Source organism: Pollicipes pollicipes, unplaced genomic scaffold, assembly GCF_011947565.3.
Source record: "Pollicipes pollicipes isolate AB1234 unplaced genomic scaffold, Ppol_2.1 Scaffold_7231;HRSCAF=8579_pilon_pilon_pilon, whole genome shotgun sequence".
In the NCBI taxonomy this organism is placed as follows: Eukaryota; Metazoa; Arthropoda; class Thecostraca; order Pollicipedomorpha; family Pollicipedidae; genus Pollicipes; species Pollicipes pollicipes.
Genome location: NW_023597034.1, coordinates 19,870,654 through 19,891,290, shown reverse-complemented (window position 1 = coordinate 19,891,290; position 20,637 = coordinate 19,870,654). Strand labels below are relative to the sequence as shown.

Genomic DNA, 20,637 nt, shown 5'->3' with positions numbered 1-20,637 from the left:
GTTCGCTTTTCCTTGCACTGTCACGGGTTTTTGTTCCGTGCATCACTGTATGCAGGGAGAATGACAGAAACTCACGGTGCTACGGCACGTAGCTGATGGTGGTGGTGCCTGCTGGTCTCAGGCGTTGTGCAAGGTTCCACATGAGATAATTTGCTCGACCCGTGTTCTTAAGTATCAAAATCAATCTATCAAAAGATAATCACATTGCTTAGCCAAATGTATCGTCAACGACAAGCATCAAAAGTTCCATAGATCTAAACCAAGTCTCGCAGAACCACACACCACCAGGGCATTTCAAGCGGTCACGGACAAAGTACATCACTCGCAAGCTGGTCACAATTTGGCCACACTGTGAATTCAAACCGAAGATAAAAGGCAAAACACGATGAAGCTCCCCAGCATATTTGTGAAGGCTAAAACTACAGAAGCAACGTCCTGGCGGGGTGCCATTGTTATTTGGTCATGCTTGGTTAGGTTTTATAGCGTCAACACTGTCCTTAAAAATTTCTACGTTAATACACAGCTCAACGGTAACACACGCACATCTCGTGAATATTGGCACAATGGCCTCCAGACTGTCAAGACTGCCGTCCAAGCGTCTTCTAGTTGGGCTCACGCTCTCAGTGACGTCATGAATCCCAGGAACGTCACACGATTACATTAGCCTTTTTCACGCTAATATTTTTGGGCGGTGATCTAGTTGGTACCAAATCTAGAATGCTCGAAATTCAGATCAACAAGTGCAGGACCATGGCTCGTCGTCAAAGGTATCGAAACAGTCAGAACATTTCATTCTGGGGGCGTTTTTGCTTGATCACCACGTGTCTAGTCGTTATTTCACGTTTACGGTACTTCATGATTTGCTTCCACGGGACCATATCCACATACGCAAAATGGCAAATTGGTACAACATAACGAAACAAAAATGCATCCAGAGTAAATTTTACCGGCTATTTTGATGGGTCTGACAAAAACGACGAGCTCCTGTGTATACCAGCCTCCGTGCATTTCAGAATAAGGTGCCAGTGAAATGCGGCGGGATCGAATTAGGCATAAGTCCAATAATTGCTAGTGTGAGAATGGCTATTATCATGATGGCGTAAGATGGTTCCACCTGGCCTGGCACGGCTGGTTGTTAGCAATTCCGCTCCGTGCCACAGGTACGTCGTCCAGGCCCGTTCAGCGCCCGCCGTACGTCGTCCGGGTCCGCTCCGCGCCTCCCACACGTCGTCCGGGCACGCTTCGTGCCCTCCGCGCAACCCCGCTCGGGGCCACCCGCACGTCGTCTGGGCCCGCTCCGCGCCCCCCGCCCCTCCCCCCGCACGTTGTCTGGGCCCGCTCGACGCGCCCCGCACGTCGTCCGGGCCCGCTCCGCGCCACCCGCGCGTCGTCCGGGCTCGCTTCGCACCACACGCAGGTCGTCCGGGGTGGCACTTCTTCTCTTGTCGCCTATTCAGGTACCGTTGATGCAGATGTTAGTCTTGCCGTGGTGTTTAGCTGAAGAAGCTGTCCTGAAACGCATCGAGTTTTGTTAGCTGAACGGTGACTACCTGAGGAAGTACACGAGCGACCTGGATTACAGTTGCTTGCATATTTACGATTCAGTCATCTATCAATAACCCGAAGAACAAATCTCTGTAAACGCTTCGCTTCTCTATCGCGAAAACCACGCCATCACGAACGAATATTGTCTTGCCAGACGCATAAACAAAAGCCACGCCTTTGGGATTTTAAGGATTTCGACTATGTCTCTTACAATGCTATGTCATGATAGGTCAATTTCAGGGTCATGAACAAAACGCACTGTGTGCACAACCAAGACCAAAGTAAAAGACGACTCAAAGTTGCGAACAGGGTCTCCTGTATCCCTGCTTTCCGAGGTGCTGGATACGCCGCTGAGCCGCTCACGTCATCCTGCAGCCAACAATGACGATGATACGGCGGCTCTCGGCCATCGTTTATTCAAGATTTCATCAGATAAATATAATGACTTCGTCATGACTGTACGAATCATCGATCCCAAACGCTAACAGTTCCATTGTGTGTGCCAGTTGCCGTGATCGGGAATGCGATGATAGCGCACCGAGGCGTCACTGTTCAACTAAACTGCGTGCCTTGACATGGGGTCGATATAACCCTCCCCCTCTCTCTGTCAGAGGCTTTCTGAGGGTAACTCTTCGGTATTTCGTGCAATTGCGCCACACTTTTAGTGGCCTATAAGGCCTCCAACACACGTGTTTTGGCTCAGGCAACGTGCCCCTGGCCTTTCTGATTTCGGAGCTGCGGCAGTTTTTGAGGAACACTGCACGGCGACCTGCGGCCTGCGCGGGCGGGAGGCGGCCACCGACGATGCCGCGTAAAGCGAGCGGCCGGCCAACATTTTTACATTAGCGGAACCATGCATCATAAAAATACGGTCAAAGCATGTCAAAACTACATACTGCTGTACTCAGCATTAAGCAAGAAGCACGTCCGTTTAGGACGTGTGTCGCTGGGAGAAATGGTCTCGTACATATGAACATGTAAAGCTGAAAAATTTATACTTTTGGGAAATTTGACCTTTCATCTGGCGTAGTGGGGTCATTTATTGATCAAGAAACGTAAAGCCAATTACCAACCGCGAGATCTGCTGAAAGCGGTAGTGGGTGTCACATCGATTCCTATCAGCCCGTATTGTGGAAAGCCCCCAATCAGGGCGAGAGGAAAAAATGCTGACTTCACGACCGCGGGCGCATCTTGTATCACGACAATCACCGACAACGATGGCCGTAACGAAGAACAGGTCAAAACGGAAGCTATCCCGATACCAAACGGCACCAAGCCATACACATAGGCACACCTTTCCGCGTGGCCGGCAGGAGAATGTGGCCACCTCTTGGAGCGTCTCCTACTGGGGCCTCCACTTGAGGTGGCCGTCCGCCCTGCCTGCACAGCAGGCCGCAGTCATTCAGCGATGGACTTCAGAGGGCAAGCACTCGCAAAAGAACCACCGCAAACGCCCGGATGTCACGGAGATGGCGCGGTGTGGAGCGCGCCTCGAAGGCCGAAGCCGACGCTGCACAAACAACCGCGGCACCTAGCACACGCGCTCCCGGGGCGCAGCAAGGCACACGTGATTGCTCTATGTCATACTGTGCGCAGCCGGCTGCCTCTGACGTACCGAGGTTGACGGGGGCGCTGATGTAGGGGTCCTGGTGACTGCGCCGGTCGAACCGCAACACGCCCTGGCGACAAAACAGCGGTCAGCACGCGCGCGTCTCACTGTGGGCCCGAGCTGGGTCCCGGCGCGCGCGGGCCGGCGGGTAGACTGCGGCGGACGCCGCGTAAAGCCTGGCGGCACTTGTCAGCGCGCACTGCACAGTTTAACGGAGAGGCGCCGCTTCCCCAACCAATAGAGTATTTAAGGGATTTTACTCCCCTGCATCAGGTGTTGACCCGTTACGTTAGTAGTCGAGTTTTAGACGATGGAGATGTTTACATCAGAGACAGCGCGGCATATTATTAAATGTAACATTATATGATGTCTGGTATAGCCTCAACTCCATTGTCAAAATCATTGCAATTTCCCAAAGCAACCACATACCAGTCACGCACGGGGCAACAATTTCATTCCAGAAATTCAAGCAGTGCTGGTAAGATTTGGACATAGTTCTATTACGATTCAAAGACATTTAACTGTTGCAACTTGCAACTGCATTTCGACTGAGACTATTTCAGAGATGTCCTTGAATCTCGGCCAGTTCAAAAAGGCGCGGGAACGCACCGTAGAAACGGCAAGGCCAAAACTTTTCTCGCACTCAATTACCTAAAGGCAGTATTGTAGGATTAATTGCCGCTCATCACGAGGGTGCATCGCTTAGAGGAAAGGAAGCAACCACGGGGAGAGAAAGCTGGGGCCACCCCACCGCAGGGCTTCAGTTATTTTTTTATTCAGCTATTTTTAAGAATTTTTAAAGAAATTTTATTATTTAAGAAAACTTCAGTTATTTTTTAAAATTTCAGATGGCTTCCAACGAAAAGATAAAAATTGGCCTCCTGCATAGTCACCGAGCTTCGTCCCCCCCCCCCTCCCTTGAACAAAAAATCCTGGCTGCGCCCCTGTTTGGGAATCAACATGTGCTCTGGAAGGCCAGCTGATGCTCTAAGATACCAGTCCGATTATCTCAGGGGCCCAACCCTCCGAAATAATGGGACCGCCATCACCACCAAGGTGCATGGAAGACCCCAGGGAGGTCATGAGTGCGACTTAGGGCACTTGATGGGGGACTTTCAAGTAGAGTGTGCTGGGTGGGCCATGGTCTCACTCCTACACAAATAGATCCGTGTATTGACCACAAATGGATTCACCCCGATTTGAACTAATCGCATCCTATCCATGGGCTGTAATAGCCCTGATTTAGCAAAAATACAGCCATTCCATTCAAAAGTTAGTGTAATACAACGATATCACATGCACTGCATCAGGCACATAAAAAGGGGTAACGTTACAGAATATGTGGACGCGGCGAGCCTACTCTCCGTCAACGCCTGTCCCCCTCCCCTCCACCCTGTGCACGTCTCCCAGAGTGCCGTGTGTGGGCACCGATGCAGCACGAGGCAAGTGGGCCCCGTTCACGCACACGTCGGCGCGGGGCGGGGAGCGACGGCGGCGCCAACGAGGCATCCATCATGGGGCCGGGGCGCGGACGGCGATAACATCCGAGGCCGCAGGCGTAGCCCTCAAATGAGCCGGTGGAGGTGCGGAGAGGAAGATGGAGCGGCGCGCCAGCCGTCACCCCGCCCCGAACACGGCGCGCCGCTCGCGCCGTCGGAGCCGCCCCTGAGGCACGCGAGGCGGCCCAACAGGCGCTAGCCCGTCTGCGCTTCGTCGGTCCGCTTCGAGCCAGGCTGCAGTTTGATGGCTCCCGCCCGTTTGCTGGATGATGCAACGACCTTCCCGTTGTGATCAGTGTGGGCACATTTTTGATTGGAAGCTGACAGCCAGAGGGGCTTGTGAGCCCGGTGAGTGCAGCCGGTCACGCGCGCCACAGCACCAACCATCACTCTGCCCGTTCGCGCGCTTTTACGATTTATGGCGGTGTTCGGCAATCATAGCACTTACAAGTATGAAACCAGCTGTTCTCTGTGGGTGAATTTAAGGTTGTGCTGTTTGCATGTCATTACACTTTGTTGATATTTCAATACCCACAGGTGCCCTGACCATCGACCAGGATGTAGCAAAAGTCGCTCGTTATGCAAGTAGTTCGAATTCGACAACCGGTGGCCAAAGCCGGCGGAGATCTAGCCACGAAAACCCAATCCTGTTCAGTGTGACTAATATCCATCCAATGTATTTCTGTCTCTCAACACTTTGGACCAGGTCACCTGAAAACGTAGTTCTAAAAAGCCAACAAGGCAACGTCGCTCGAGTCGAATTGGCAGTCGCTGCCAGACCAAGAGCTAGCCAAACTTCAGGCAATCCGATTTGAAAATAGCTTCCGAACGTTTTACCATTGAACCATTGCGTGATAAAGTGCAGTGCAGGATGGAGTTTCCAATCCATCGGCGGATCCCATTTCGTATCATGAGTTCTTAGAACTGTCTGGCCTCATAAGACCAGTTTTACGATGATAGCATGGCCCTTTCACACCTGTCATCACCTTGCTCGGCAAACATTGCAGCGGGTTTCTCACTTGTGTTACTACCCGTGCTGGGTTATGGCGGCGCAAACAAAGTATCTTATCCATTCAGTTTCCGTGGTTGTTCAGTGTCTCTCTTTTCCTTTCCACTGCAGATCATGTTCAAATGCTACAAAGTTTAAAAGATTAAAAAAGGGATATTTTTTAGCCAGCGTGACAAGTGCATGCCCGGAAGAAAAAGAGCCAAACATGTTTAAGGTATGTTCAGACTATGCCTATGTTCAGTGGGCTTAACCGATATGGCATAGTTTAAAATGCTACATGCTACATCGAATGATGAGGTACTATCAGTGGATAATTCTTTGCCCGCTAATTTACGTGACTTTTCTGAAAGCTGTCGCAATGCTATTTTGTTTAACGCCTACATAGTTCTCAACAGGCCATGTTGCCGTCCACAGTCGGCGAGAAATATGCAGTGAAATGGTGCTTCGAAACAAAGGCGGTCGTCCAGACTCAAAGTTTAAAGAACGTGTCATGTGTGCTTCCTCATGAGAGCAGCCTCGGAGACCCGACTAGCAAAGTAGGTCCACGGAAACAAGCCAAAGGGCCGCGGCCCCTCCGGGCTTGCACAAGCGGGGTCAGCCGTGCTACGGAGTTGCCGCCATTTTTTAGCAGGGCAGGATCGGGCGGGACCGTATCTTAAGTGAGCGGGTCACATGGAGCACGTACTGCATGCCCAAGGTAAGGGGGACATGGAGAGTTCAGCGAGAAAATGCAAAATATCATCGGATGCTCTCTACATAGATATATCAGCTATGATGCAATGAAATTATATCTCTGAAATTTTAAAGTCGTCCGTTTTCCTGGAGCGTCCTACGATACACCTTTTCCCGCTGCCATTGGACATGCAGTTATGACGGTAACAAAGAGACCTGAACAACAAATGGTACCCTGTTGATCTGGCTCGACTGTACACATTCCAGCTCCACGGATATACATGATGCTCAGCGTCTTGCACTGTTGCGCGAGCCATCCGACGTCGCACTCCACCTGGCCCCTGAATGTCAGTCCTCGAAAAGGCACGCGGCCATGCAAGCCTCCCTCGTCCGGCCAAGGTCAGAAAAAAACGTATGTCCTGCAGTGGTAAAGAACATCCCAGAACGTGCTGTTTCGTAGCCACATAGTCATGTGAGCCAAAGCCCTCACCTCAATCGACTCTCCCTTCTTCAGCACGTTCTGCACGTCGAAGACAGTAGCCAGCTCCTGCAGCGTCCTTCCGGTGTCGCCGTGGCTGTCCTGGCGCGACAGCGGCGTGCCGTGGCGCGGCTGCGACGTGCTCTGACGCGACTGCAGCCCGGCCTGGCGCACCCCGCGGCTGCAGGTGCTGGCGCGCGTGCTCACGGACTCGGCGCTCTCACTGTCAACGACAGTGTCAACCGTCTCAGCCGCATGTCAAGTTATGGCGGAACCTTCCACGCGGCGGAAGCGATGGTAGCAGCAAATCCGCGATATTCTTTGCCTGCTTAGAAGATCTGAGGACAATGTCCTCAGCTTTATTGCAGAATTTCTGGATTAAATGGACGTTTTCCATCATATTGCACTTGTGAAAAACCATGACAATTTGAAAGGTAACCGAGCTATGGAGACTTTTCAAAGGTTTGCATCTTATGGGGTAACCCCGGCCTCGGGGCACCACCCAACACACCACTGGAGTTCGCCGTAGAGCGAGCTACATGGTTGAACAGTCCAACTATAGTCTTCGACTACTACATAGCTGAAGCGTTGTGGAACGGGTCGAGCCGAATGTATTTGAACGGAGCTCCTGCGTCCTGGCGCTACGTGTGACACCAAAATACTTTGACAAAATGCCTGTTGAACTGAAGTTAATGTGCTGGGGTGACAACATCGAGGGCACTGCAGCAAATAATGCTTAGAAAGGACCCTGGCCCGACCACTTTGGCAGTGCAATTGATTAGTCCGCGTGCCAGTGTCGCCGGGAAGTCTTTAGTTCAAGCCTGGCTTCGGCAGGTCTTTGGCTCCCGCCCAGGAGGCGGCCGCGAATGGAGATGAGAATGGAGAATGGAGATCAAATGGAGATCGCTCCGCCGCGGGATTAACGCAGTGGCGGCCAACACCCACGAAGAGGGATTCACGGGCGCGGTCTGCCTTCAAACAGACCCGTCGGTTCGGTGACAAAACAGTGTCGAGCGCACAGCCTGACTGGGTCACCGGAGCAGTCCCCTGATCACCGGGCTCGGGAAGTGGGAATAGGCCTAATGTGTACATATAGGCCCACTGTGTGCATGTCTTGTGTACAGCCCCACTTTGTGCTATGGCAGGATCCTGACAGTAGGCGCGAGGTCAAGACTGTTCCGCTAGGGCTTCGAACAATGAGGCCTTTATCGTATATAGTCTACGGTGCGTGTGTCTGCGCCTCTCCATGTCGCCGAACCAAAAATAGCTCGGGATGTGGCATCAAACAATTAAAAAATGTACCTCATAATAAAGGTAGCTTTGTCATTAACGAAACTGTCGGGTGGCTTATTTTATAGACAAATTGTTACGATGAGACAAGTTTCAAGCGGTGCCTTCAGAACCCCCTTACCGAGCCAGAAGCCTTGCCGTTAACAGAACTCGGTCTTATGATGGCACGTACACGTATCAGTTGACGCTTTTTCTTGCGAAGACAAAATCCCGCGTGCCGGGCTTCGCAATGACACACGCATGGTTTTGTCCTACGCAGCAGGATGACGTGACGTGAAGTCCATGCGATTCACCTTCGCCTGATACGAATATTTCTGAACTAGAAATGGCGGCAGGCAAAATCAGATTGGAATCAGCGGCGTTGCTTAGAAATCTATTTTTAATTCAAGCGGCTATATTTCGATGCTTCTAAATTTGAAACGAGGCAAGAAAACTTATTTCAAGAATACAACCAGCATGTTTCAAATCAAAATGTGCGTTGAAATTACTGCACGATTGTGCAAAGTGATGTGGGGTGTGCACCGCTGGTAACTCGCATGGAACGCAGCTCGCTTGTGGGAGGGATATGGATTCAGAGCCCATCCTGTCGCACGCACATTTGATGCACATCTTGGTGGTTGCACACTGGCCATTACACGATGGAGGTGATTTATGAGCTGCTGACATAAATTGACACCTAACACCCGTAGCATGCTTTGCTTTGACTTTAAAGTAGTGCTTGACCACGTGATCTAGTACCACGCCAAGCGAATAAACACGAGTGATTGAGAATGGTAAGCATGCGGTACTGGTATCAAACAAATAATTTCAAAGCAATCAGAACCGTGCAGACGTGATGGAAGACAAGGCCGCCCAATCCTCACATATCACATGGCATCAGAGGGTAGAGGTTCTGTGTGCGGGGATGGATACACGAGTGGGATGCATGATGTACCTTCATTAATTTATTTTTGTTCCATTCACCGGCATCATTGTGACGACTTTGGATCAATGTGCACTTAAGTGGTGCCTTTTTCGGAGTAAGAATGGACTGAATTGAACTGGTTTGGGGACTGAATTAACTGAACCGTAAACAATTATACAAGCTGATCTGCAATGGCGTCCTGCGGCCCAGGAGTAATGTGTGATGTTTTAACTAGCAATTAGTCCGACAAGCTCATCAGATCTGAATATGGGGGTGGGTATCAACTCCCACGCAGTTTGAAGGCGTCAAACGAGGCAAGAAATCCCGGAGTAAAATATTTGGGAAACAAATTATTTTAAGTGATTCAAACCACATTCCGAACATTTCAAAACATTTTAGGACTTTGCAGCTAGTTTTTGTTTCGTGGTTTTCCAAACCAATTGTTGCTTTATCCCAATGCACCCTGGGAACGCATGCTTCGACTACTGCAGCACCATCATGCCGGTCACTCACCTGCTCTTGATCTGCATGTTGCTGCGGTTGGTGAAGAGTCGCTCACCGTCGCTGCAGCGGCTGCCGTCGGGGCTGGCGCTGGAGGGGCTGGGAAGGCTCTGGAAGCCGGATGAGTCGCTGCGGCACGGCGAGGCACCGAACCGGGGCCCCGAACCGGCCCCGCCGCCACGAGCAGTCATCGACAGAGGGCTGCGATATACCGCTCGTGTCAACCGGGGCCCCGAACCGACCCCGCCGCCACGAGCAGTCATCGGCAGAGGGCTGCGATATACCGCTCGTGTCAACTGGGCCCCGAGACGGCCCCGCCGCTGCGAGCAGTCATCGGCAGAGGGCTGCGATATACCGCTCGTGTCAACTGGGCCCAGAGACGGCCCCGCCGCTGCGAGCAGTCATCGGCAGGGGGCTGCGATATACCGCTCGTGTCAACCGGGCCCCGAGCCGGCCCCGCCGCTGCGAGCGGTCATCGGCAGAGGGCTGCGATATACCGCTCGTGTCAACTGGGCCCAGAGACGGCCCCGCCGCCACGAGCAGTCATCGGCAGGGGACTGCGATATACCGCTCGTGTCAACCGGGCCCCGAGCCGGCCCCGCCGCTGCGAGCAGTCATCGGCAGGGGGCTGCGATATACCGCTCGTGTCAACCGGGCCCAGAGACGGCCCCGCCGCTGCGAGCAGTCATCGGCAGAGGGCTGCGATATACCGCTCGTGTCAACCGGGCCCCGAGCCGGCCCCGCCGCTGCGAGCAGTCATCGGCAGGGGGCTGCGATATACCGCTCGTGTCAACCGGGCCCCGAGCCGGCCCCGCCGCTGCGAGCAGTCATCGGCAGAGGGCTGCGATATACCGCTCGTGTCAACCGGGCCCCGAGCAGGCCCCGCCGCTGCGGGCAGTCATCGGCAGAGGGCTGCGATATACCGCTCGTGTCAACCGGGCCCCCGAACCGGCCCCGCCGCTGCGGGCAGTCATCGGCAGAGGGCTGCGATATACCGCTCGTGTCAACCGGGCCCCGAACCGACCCCGCCGCCGCGAGCAGTCATCGGCAGAGGGCTGCGATATACCGCTCGTGTCAACCGGGCCCCGAGCCGACCCCGCCGCCACGAGCAGTCATCGGCAGAGGGCTGCGATATACCGCTCGTGTCAACCGGGCCCCCGAACCGACCCCGCCGCCGCGGGCAGTCATCGGCAGGGGGCTGCGATATACCGCTCGTGTCAACCGGGCCCCGAGCCGACCCCGCCGCCGCGAGCAGTCATCGGCAGAGGGCTGCGATATACCGCTCGCGTCAACCGGGGCCCCGAACCGACCCCGCCGCCACGAGCAGTCATCGGCAGAGGGCTGCGATATACCGCTCGTGTCAATCGAGCTGGCGCACGTCACATCAGGGCCACATCAACTTGTCTTCGGCAAGACAGGCGAAAAATATTCGGGTTGACCTACCATTTCACCAAGGATTTCGAGATCCGACTTTCGGCGACAGCTAGAAGTGATGAGGCGATTGCGGTACTCTGAATGAAAGGATTCACATCTGCGCAGAACAAGCAGAAAGACCCGAAACGACATAGTGAGATGTAGAAATTTGAAGTTCATGGCCATTTATCGTTCGGTCATAGGTGAATGATGAATGAAGCTAACTCCAGCCAAGAGTGCATTCAAACGGGAATCTAAACAGTCAGTCGACTGTAATCAATAGCAATCGCAATCCCGACCAAGATGGTCAAAGTCAAGAAAGTATAACACGACACATTTCTGCAGGCTGAATAGCATCTAAGGGGCTTTCATGAATATGAGTTTGTTTTCGAACACTGCTTAATGTAAAAAGCGAAATCCGACGAGATTTTTCTAACAGCAAGAAGCCCGCTTTTTCACACACACACACACCCTCCACAAGAGGCGTTCTGGATCCGTTGTGCCACCCGATGAAGTACGCATCTAACCATCCCTCAAATGTCACTGGGTTTCATGTTTGTTTAGGTGTCATTTTATACGGTCAGAGCACAACAGCTCGTTGAATCTACACAAAAGTTACTGGCGACTGGGGTCCGGATCTCACTGACCTCGGTGGTGGTTACACTCATCCCCTGGGTCAGCTTCGAGAGCATTGTGATACTTGTTTTACCTCATGTTTGTGTTGTATATCGACCACTAGCAAACAGCCGTCCGAACATACCTGATGGAGACGTGTCTTTCGGGGGTTTTCCTGGTCGAGATTCGCAGTGGCTTAGGGCATTTCTTTTTGGGTCCCGCCATGTCTGAGCTCCTATTGGCTGACGCGAGATTCAAGGTCAGTGCCTGTAGGCCTATCAGCGCTGCGCGATCCTCCACTTGATCATATTGCGTCTTCGTGGACTTCAGGGACGGTTGGCGGCCGGAAACGCCAATAAATGAGGCGCACGACTGAAAGAAAGAACAGACCAGTTTGCGTACTGCGCGTCATGTTTCGCACGCCATTAGTAACACAAACTGGCCGGGTCAAGCGCGGTGAAGAGCGGCATCCCAGCGACGCCATGCCGCGACGTGCGAACAACGGGCCATCGTGTAGGACACGGATCTCCCGGTGGCGGCACACATCCGGGCGGCGGCCGGAGTACGCCCGCCGCCTTACTAAACAGCTCAGACAGCGCCGCCCAGTGTGGGCAGCAGCGGAGCCAGGAGCGTCTCAGGCTGGCGCTGGCGGCACGAGAGCGCATCAAACCTGCCATCTGGCGACAAGATACAAAGCTCAGCGATCAGGCGTGCCGAGCGTGTCGGAGATACGCGTCAGATTTTATATGCAGTCGAGAGTAATGCGACAGAACCTATATTTGCATGTCAGTATAGATGGCCCATAACCCATTTATAGGCTGACATAGAGTTACGGTCAATCGGGCTTGCGATTCTTGACGGAGGTAATTAGAGGGGAGAGGGCGATATGCGAGGGAGAGATGCCACAGCCCACCTACTTTCCATGAAAGTTCAACATTCATCTTATGGTGGTATGGTCTCACGGGGCTCGATTCCACGCGGTGCCCGCCGTCAATCGTTTAAACCACTCCAGCCAAGTGAAACCTCACGTCAGAGAAGCTTGTTCGCCCCCTGCTCTGTTACTAAGCCGCTGCCTTTTAATGGGTTGCGCGTCGCACGCTGTCGCTCAACTCCAAAGTTATGGAGCCCTAGCGACTGCAGTGGTCAGAGCAGCGCCCAGGAGCCATGGTGCCGGCCGGGAGCCGCACATACCCCCGACTGAGAGATGGTTCGTAACTGCCACTGCAGATCCGCGTCAGTTCCGGGTCCTGTCCATCCGCCGGGCGCGGTCCCGGGCGACGCTACATGGGCATAACCTGGTCACGTGACAGCAAAAACGGCGACAGCTGCACCTGCAGGGCTGGGCAGAGGCGGGCACGATGTGGGTGCCTCCAAGGCAGCCGGTAGAGTGCGCACAGCTAGTACCATGGCGTGGACAGCTGCGCAGCGAAAGGCTGGCTTTGCACGCGTGCATGGTATGTTCTGCTCTTGCATTGCTACACCCGTCGTAGACAACACGTGATGATATTTAAAATGTTGTGCATAAGCCCATGGAACAGTCCTTTAATGACGCTGAATACATCGTCGCTGCAATTACGTCTTCGGCATGCTTTTATTAAAACGGAATGGAAAGAAAAGGATGCGGAACTTTTCAGCGCGGCTTCTATTCTGATGGTCACTGAAATGCAAATGTTTGGATTCTTCAAGAGCTTCCCGCTTGCTCGCTGGAAAATGAACATGAAAAACGTCCCCTGTTCAGGCCTCCTGCCCGCATGCGCTGTTAACGACACTGGTATTGCACGGGCGGGAATCTATGGCGTGGATCGTCGCGTAGAACTCGTGGTATGTGTCATTTCACGCCAATCCGTGCTGCCGTTTGTTTTGTGCATCTTGCTAAAGCACTACAGATAAACGGACGGACAGAAAGAGAGAAAGGGGCGTACGCCCGCAAATTAATGAATTAGATGTTTGCATACCGTTTTAGCATTTTGTTTTTTTTTCTGTGACGTGCCTCTCTTGGCTCGTCACATTGGTGAAATAAGCCGTCATAATCTTGTCTTGTGACCCAATGGGAAATATGCTATGACTATCTATCAGTGAAGGTGGAAGCTGAACATTAAATGTACTCCGATTATGCAAGGATGAATTGCAATTGAAAATGTCTGCAAACCTGAAGCATGGCGGCTTCCATCAAAAAATTATCGGTAGTCCCAAGCCATTCAGCTCAACTTGGCGTGCATTTTGTGAGAAGCACTCGTCTGTGAAAAAGCGACTTTCAGCGAAATGATGCGGAGGTAAAATGCCTGCATCAAGAACGCTCAATTCACACAATCCTTAGGCATGACTACTGTTTCTGCCTCCCGTCATGAGCCTAACTTGGACGACTCGGCAGGGAACTGTACCACACTTCGGAGCACAGGAGCCCCGGGCCTTCTCATGTCCAAGACAAGCGATCAGCCCTCGTCATGCCTCTAGTTTTATGGCAGCATTGGGATGCCCTTGAAGTATAATTAAGGGCTACGGGCATTGCTACACTCTGATGCTGCTGAATCATACGAAAGCAAAAAAACAAAACAAAAAACTTACCGTTCTCTCGCCAAATCAGTAGAAATCCTAGAACAGTACAGATTCTAACATAATCGGAATCCGGCCCCATCCCTCTATATTTTAAAGTGCATTATTCTTCCCAAATGCTTCGAGCACGCGCATGAAGGTAATGGAGGCCGACTTAAACTGTAAGGCGTAAATTGTTACAGCTTATTCACAACCGCAATGGTCCTGCGCCCACGCCGAGCTTTGGCTTTTGTCACCCGATGTTTTACGACCAATTGCCCAAGGCCTCCTGGCATTGTACACTATGCATAATCGTAAACATTTCTCTGGAAAGACGGGGCGGAGGGGCAAACAGCACGGGCGTGTAAGTAAACTTGGAACGACACCCTACTCCGCGGCTACTCGGTCCGTTGCCAAGACAGCACGCCTGCACCAAAGGCTGCGGAAGGGACGGGCCCACTCCTCCGGGTGCCTCTCAGCAGCCTCGCGCCAGGTGCGCGCGCCGCGCCGGTCATAGACGTGGTGGCGCACGTCGTCTCGAGCTCCAGTGAAGTTCAGGCGGCCTTGGAGCGCGGGCGACCGCGGGCCGCTGTGGCATATGAGCCTATTTACGGACGCCCACTCGAGTGTGTCCACAATTTATCACGCTCAGCCCTCCCGGGCGGCGGTGGGATGATCGATAAGAGCGCGCCGCCCCAATCGTGGCGCAGTGGCGCCGCTGGCGCAGCAGGTGACGTGGCCCGGCCGCTGGCGACGGCCAGCACGGCGTGGCGTTGCAAATGTGACGCGGACACGACCGGTGCCGGTCGGAACGAGCTGCTGTCTAAAATGTAGACGTTTAGGGCCCTGAAGAGACCCTGCAATATTGCAGGAGGGCTGGGCATCCTTTGACGCCATGGTGCAGCATAGCAGACTCAAAGCCTGGGCTCTTGCGTGCAAGGGACTCATCGTTCCTGAAGCCGTGTTCGCGTCAGCCTCCGTCGAAAGCGTGCTTCGGATACATTAACAGGCACTCGTGCACTCCCATGCCGAAACAGACCCGTAGATCATCTTTGTGGGCTTACTGTCCTCGAAGATGAGTTGCTGACAGAAGAAAGCACCAATGAAGCTGTGGCGGTGCAGCTACAGCGATGCATGCAATGCATGTATCCAAGCTTCAGTCAAGCTACGCCGTCCAGTACACAAGTTTACGAGGGGCTCCACCAGTTGCATACAAATGCATGGTCATGACCGCCGTCAAAGCACAACGCATCCGTCGTGCCAGTGAAAGGAACTAGTGTCAGCGAGGAGCTGCTGGGCGCAGGGCACGTGCCCAAAACGATCACATTAGCTTTAATTGAATTGGATGGAATCCGCATGGTAAACGGGCCGCCCACATGGCCGACTGTTCGTATGATCTGCCGACAGTCGGGCTGATCTAATATTCCTGGGCATTATCTTTTGATGCAAATGGAGGAGCATTAGTACAGTTTTCGTGCTTCCAATGAGCCACTGGGTCGAGAAGCAGATCGCTGCCGCAGACACACAACACTGTGAAGGCTGGTAATGACACAACTGTGCGCTATCGCGGTTGCTATACGAGTTACGAAGTGGACTTGTCTGATGAAACGTATTCTGTTAGGCAATGATGTCATTTTTGTCAGATCCTGATAGTTGGCCGGTATTGGAGTGCCAGTGATGCTTTCAAGCCAGTCTCACCTAATTGCGATGCGACAAAACAGTAAGAAATGGGGTTGTTTGAGACCAGTGTGTCAAAACGCATTACATTTTTACGGAAAATGACAGCCGGTTCGAACGATTTAGGGCACCAAGCCTTTTCTCAAGTTTCGGTCTCGCTTTCATTGGATGGATTAGTTTATCTGCTGATTTCGATCTCCTTTCAGGACTTTAGTGACAGTTTTTCGGCCTCCATAGCACGTTTTGCTAAGGTGACTTGTACACACTGCGTGGGACGCGGCAAACCCATCCGACGTCTCGTTACAACCCAGCTGCCAGCCCAAGCACTATAGCTGACACGTCGGCCCAAGGCTGCCGCTCGGAGGGTCGCAGCGGGAGGTGGAGACCTCGGGAGGCTCAATGTCAGGGGCTCCAAGGAGCGTCGGCAACACTCTGCTGCGGGCGCCGGCGAGCTGCTGAGAGCTTGCTGCAGAACAGCTGCAAAACGGCTGCAGAACACGGCTGACGCCTCCAGCACCGGCCGCAGCTGTTCGAGCTGGGCAGCCGCAGCTGTTCGAGCTGGGCGGGGCGGCGGTGATGCGTCGTCTTAGCGACGAGTCACGGCACCGCGAGTAAAGAGCCAGACGGCTGTTGAATTCAGTCGGATGCAACCCGTGGAATACAACAGGCATAGTTTGAGCGTCATTCACGTTATTAAAAACAGAGGCCGTAGGGCTGGTGTAACTCACACCGGAAACGGAGGGGGGGGGAGGGGATTTCACTAACGGCTTAATTGGGAGGGGGGGGGGGGGGGGGCGTTTAAGGCGTGGACATCGTTAGAAATATGATGAAGCGAAATGATTTCATGCCATAACAAAATACGTGATTTTCAGCGCGAACAAAATGTACTTGCAGAAAAATCGCCATACCCAACGCTATGTTTGGTTTTCTCAATACTGCTAAAGCTGCTAGCTGCTAAAACTGCTAAAGCAGCACTGCTACTGCGATAAAATATTCTTCTCCGGCAGTACGGTTAGAGTTTGGTGTATATTTCAAGATTGCAGGCTGTATTAGCTGGTTGCACCACAAATCGTTCTGGTCCTCTGACGTAACACTGGACATAAGCCATAAGGACATATAAGGACATATCCCATGAAAACAATACGTTCTTATCGGCAGCCAGAGCATCAATAGCCAACCGCATGAAAATGCATGCCGTGTTATATCGCCAACCCACATTGCGGGCCTCTTTGTCTCACAACGATGGCAACGGTTCTGCGTCGCACCGTAGACAGCAGGGTGTGCCTCTACCTCTCACGAGCACGGTTGGTGCGGGGGGAGGGGGAGCGTGACCTCTGTATGCAGGCGAGAGGCCACGGCCGCGCCGCCGTCACAGCTGCTGGAGAGGCGCGGGCCGTGGGGTGGTGGACACCCGTCACCGAGACCACGCTAGGGTCGCATCGGGACGGGTAGACTCAGTCGTGGCAATTGCCATGACCCGACCCGACCCGACCCGACCCGATTCGATCCGATCCAATCTGATCCGATCCGATCCGATGCGACCCCAGCAACCGACCCGATTCGATCCGATCCAATCTGATCCGAACCGATCCGATGCGATCCCAGCAACCGACCCGATTCGATCCGATCCAATCTGATCAGATCCGATCCGATGCGATCCCAGCAAACACGATCAGATCCTGACCGAACCAAACTAAACCGAACCGAACACATCCGATCCCACCCGACCCGACCCGATCCAATCCGATCCGATCCAATCTGATCCAATGCGATCCGGTCCTGTCCGATCCGGTCCGGTTTGGTCCGGTCCGGTCAGACAGGTTTAGTTTGGTCCGGTCGGGCCCAGTCCGGTCCAATCCGATCCGATCCGATCTTATCCGATCCGATCCAATTCCATACGACCCGATCCTATCCAATCTGATCCCACCCGACCCGATCTGATTAGATCCGATCCTATCCCAACCGATCCAACCGGACCCAAACTGAACGAACCGAACCGAGCCGAGCCAAACGAATCAAACCAAATCGAACCAAATGAAAAAAAAAACGATCCGCTCCATACGTTATCCAAATCAAATTGTCTGCAGCCTATCCGTGGAATTACGTGTCATCCGAGTCGTTGCGAAAGCCTGTGAAACCGAGGAGGCAGTGAAAGCCAGTGGCTATCAAAGTCCTTTGTAAAAAGCACCAGAACTGACTTCATTACTTTTACATGACTCACAGTAAGCTATCACGTTATCGTAAGTGGTTATTACGTGCTACTTGCGAGACAAACGCACAGTAGTTAACAGCCTTCGAGTAGGATTTATCATTGAAAAATTGTTATGGCTGTTGGCAATTATAATTAATTTCCGAACAGAAGGAAGGTGGCTGTCAGAATGACTGTTCCGGTTTCTAGTGATGACCCCACGACACGCCCTTCGTTACCGTAAGGTGCAGCTCTGGCGGGAGTGTTGGTATACAAACGACCGTTCAAAAAGGAGTGCTCCTTGCCCTTCTATACGTGGAAGTGGTTGAGCCCGTCAACGAAACATTTTTAAATCAGTGAATTTACGGCCAAAAAGAACATCTGAAGTCCAAAGAGCACCTTTTAAATGCAACTCATTCAGAACGACTTAAACACTTCTACCAATGTACGTTTCTCTGCGCCTTAGGTTGCTGCCATCATGGTCCCCTGCGAGGAAGAATTCCATATCCGTCCCTTCCACTACCTGTGTAGAGGACTCCCTACAAGAGCCGTTTCTCCCCTCTGTTGTGAACTGGTGCCCGAGCTATCTCCGTGTGCTGTCAGAATTGTAGCCATGCTCACACCAGTACCCTGATATTTCTCAATTTTTTATCCGATTGGCAGATTCATCGGTTCGGCTTAAAGACCCGCGGGTTTATCTGGCCCACGAAGACCTCTAACCAAACTTGCACGCGGTGATGTAATGCCTGCACCTAGCTTTTCGTGGACGAAGAGGGGAAGATCTGGGACGGTCCGCAAAGGTCGCTGGAGAGGAAGGAAACTTCTGTAGAAAACCCGAAGCGACAGCCCAGCACGCATGCATAAGAAACCTGCACGTCTGTAGACCTAGCTTGACCCTTGCATTATGCCCTGATTATCTCAGGAAGTGTTGAAAATGAAGTGAGGCCTCTCTCACTGTGAAGCTGATAGTGCCTGTCTGCCCTCAGCTGGCATACTGCAAGTAGTTATGATTATCGCGCATTGCTTTAACATACGGCTCGTGTCGAAGCCGGCGTTTCTCGCTCAGCGTGGTATCGTAAGGAGATGGCTGATGGCGGGCAGATGAATCGGTCGAAAGCAGGAGGCCAGGACGCATTTCCCGCGCATGATAACACATATCTTCCAGAGAGGATGCTATTGAAACCATCGGATAAAATTGACGCCAAGGAAAAAGTAACGCTGCGTGACTCGATGAACTACCTCCTTCTCGTCGACGATGAAGCCACGATAACCAGGAAGCCCAAATAGAGCCGTCCTTGTCGGGAACGAGGCGCCCCGCCGCTCTTTGACACCTTGGCCTGAGGACTCCCTGGCCCAGTCGGTGGCCTTCTAAAAAATGATCCTCGAATAACTTCCCTGTCCGAACAGGCGTTTCAGTACTTTTCTCGGGAGGGCCACGTGGAATCCTTTAGTACAAGAACCAGCGGCCAGGCAGCCAGGAAGGCCGGACGGCTCCAGCACCGCGCTTTGATCTGTAACCGATACCGTGACGTCATGGCGGCTCATGAGGCGCGGCCGTGTGGCCGCAAACGTGGCGGCTGCGCGGCGCGCCGCGGTGAAACCATCTGCCACACAGCCTTCGGCGAGGATAACCAGCAACATCGCCGCGATATGGGTACCGGTCGGCCGACCTGCGACCCGAGCGACCCGAGCGAGGTCTGACCAACTGCCGCCTGACGCGGTCCCGACATCTCGCTGGCGACGGGACTCTACCCCAGCTGGAGACTCACTGATATGGCAGCTCCCCCCCCCCCCCCTACCCCACACACACCCGCCGTCTCCCGGCCGCCCACTGTGTCCCGGGGCGGCAGAGGCAAGCCCGCCCGCACGCCCGTCGCTGATATGGCAGCACCCCCCCCCCCCCCCTTACCCTACACACACCCGCCGTCTCCCGGCCGCCCACCTCGTCCCGAGGCGGCAGAGGCGCGCCTGCCCGCACGCCCGTCGCGAATGGCTAATGCCGGACAACTCACGTGGGCGGCGGCCATTGCCGGCAGGCGTCGGTGTCGCGGGCCGGCCGCCCCACCGACCGGCCCTGCTCACGCGCCGACTGACCCGGCGGCGACGCGTCGGCGGCGACGGCCGGCAGCGCGCCGGCGCCGATCTATGGGGAGCGAGCAGTTATGTGCAGCTACTGGTGTGGGTTGCACATGGAAAGTCCCGAAGCGCGTGAGTCAGCGCGGGGCGATCAATGATCGGCGACAGCGGCCACGCCGCCGCTGGAAAGTCCCTGGAAAGTGGCCAGTGGCGGTGCCAGGCGAGCACGACGTGGGGAGGGGCAACGACGTAATATGTCAATTATGCGAGGGAGTTGGTTGTGGTCAATGTCATTACTGACACCCCGCCACGACCCATTGCTGCCTCCGCCACTGCGGTGTGGGATCTCCAAGTCAAGTCTGGCTCCCTGCCTTCGTCAGGGAACCAGAAGTGTGTAAAATAAGTTGAAATATGCCTAACACTAAGGAATATGAATGGCATCTTGCTGGCCAAATGTGCTTGATGCCGGTGCGCACATCTAGATCGGACGTGTCCGATTCGGATTGCGGAACCAGTTCTCTAAAATTCGTCCTGGAGCACCGTATCTCATAACATTCTTGAATGCTTGGGGCGAGTGCATGGAATTGTGAAATTTTCAGCACCATCGCTTTTACTGACTGACGTTTGTG

The 20,637-nt window shown here is 53.6% G+C and overlaps 1 protein-coding gene across 2 annotated transcripts; it reads right to left on the bottom strand.

The window, feature by feature from the left end:
- Window positions 1-203: 203 nt before the first annotated feature.
- LOC119110702 (uncharacterized) lies at window positions 204-19,977 on the bottom strand. 2 transcript variants are annotated; one of them, XM_037234605.1, is made up of 7 exons: window positions 19,945-19,977; window positions 11,681-11,907; window positions 9,520-9,708; window positions 6,825-7,035; window positions 3,161-3,224; window positions 2,840-2,925; window positions 204-1,511 (listed from the first exon to the last, which is right to left on the bottom strand). In XM_037234605.1, the coding sequence occupies exons 1-6, from the start codon at window positions 19,957-19,959 to the stop codon at window positions 2,888-2,890; spliced, it is 744 nt and encodes a 247-aa protein (XP_037090500.1). In that variant the 5' UTR covers window positions 19,960-19,977; the 3' UTR covers window positions 204-1,511; window positions 2,840-2,887. The 2 variants fall into 2 exon arrangements, with proteins under 2 accessions (XP_037090500.1, XP_037090498.1); XM_037234603.1 differs by lacking the exon at window positions 2,840-2,925.
- Window positions 19,978-20,637: the final 660 nt, after the last annotated feature.

What these genes read in the sequence shown, in the direction of transcription:
- LOC119110702 (XM_037234603.1), bottom strand. An exon ending in AACATGCAGATCAAGAGCAG is followed by an intron (nt 7,036 to 9,519) that starts GTGAGTGACCGG and finishes TGTCGTTGACAG; the next exon opens with TGAGAGCGCCGAGTCCGTGA. An exon ending in AGAAGGGAGAGTCGATTGAG is followed by an intron (nt 3,225 to 6,824) that starts GTGAGGGCTTTG and finishes TTTTGTCGCCAG; the next exon opens with GGCGTGTTGCGGTTCGACCG.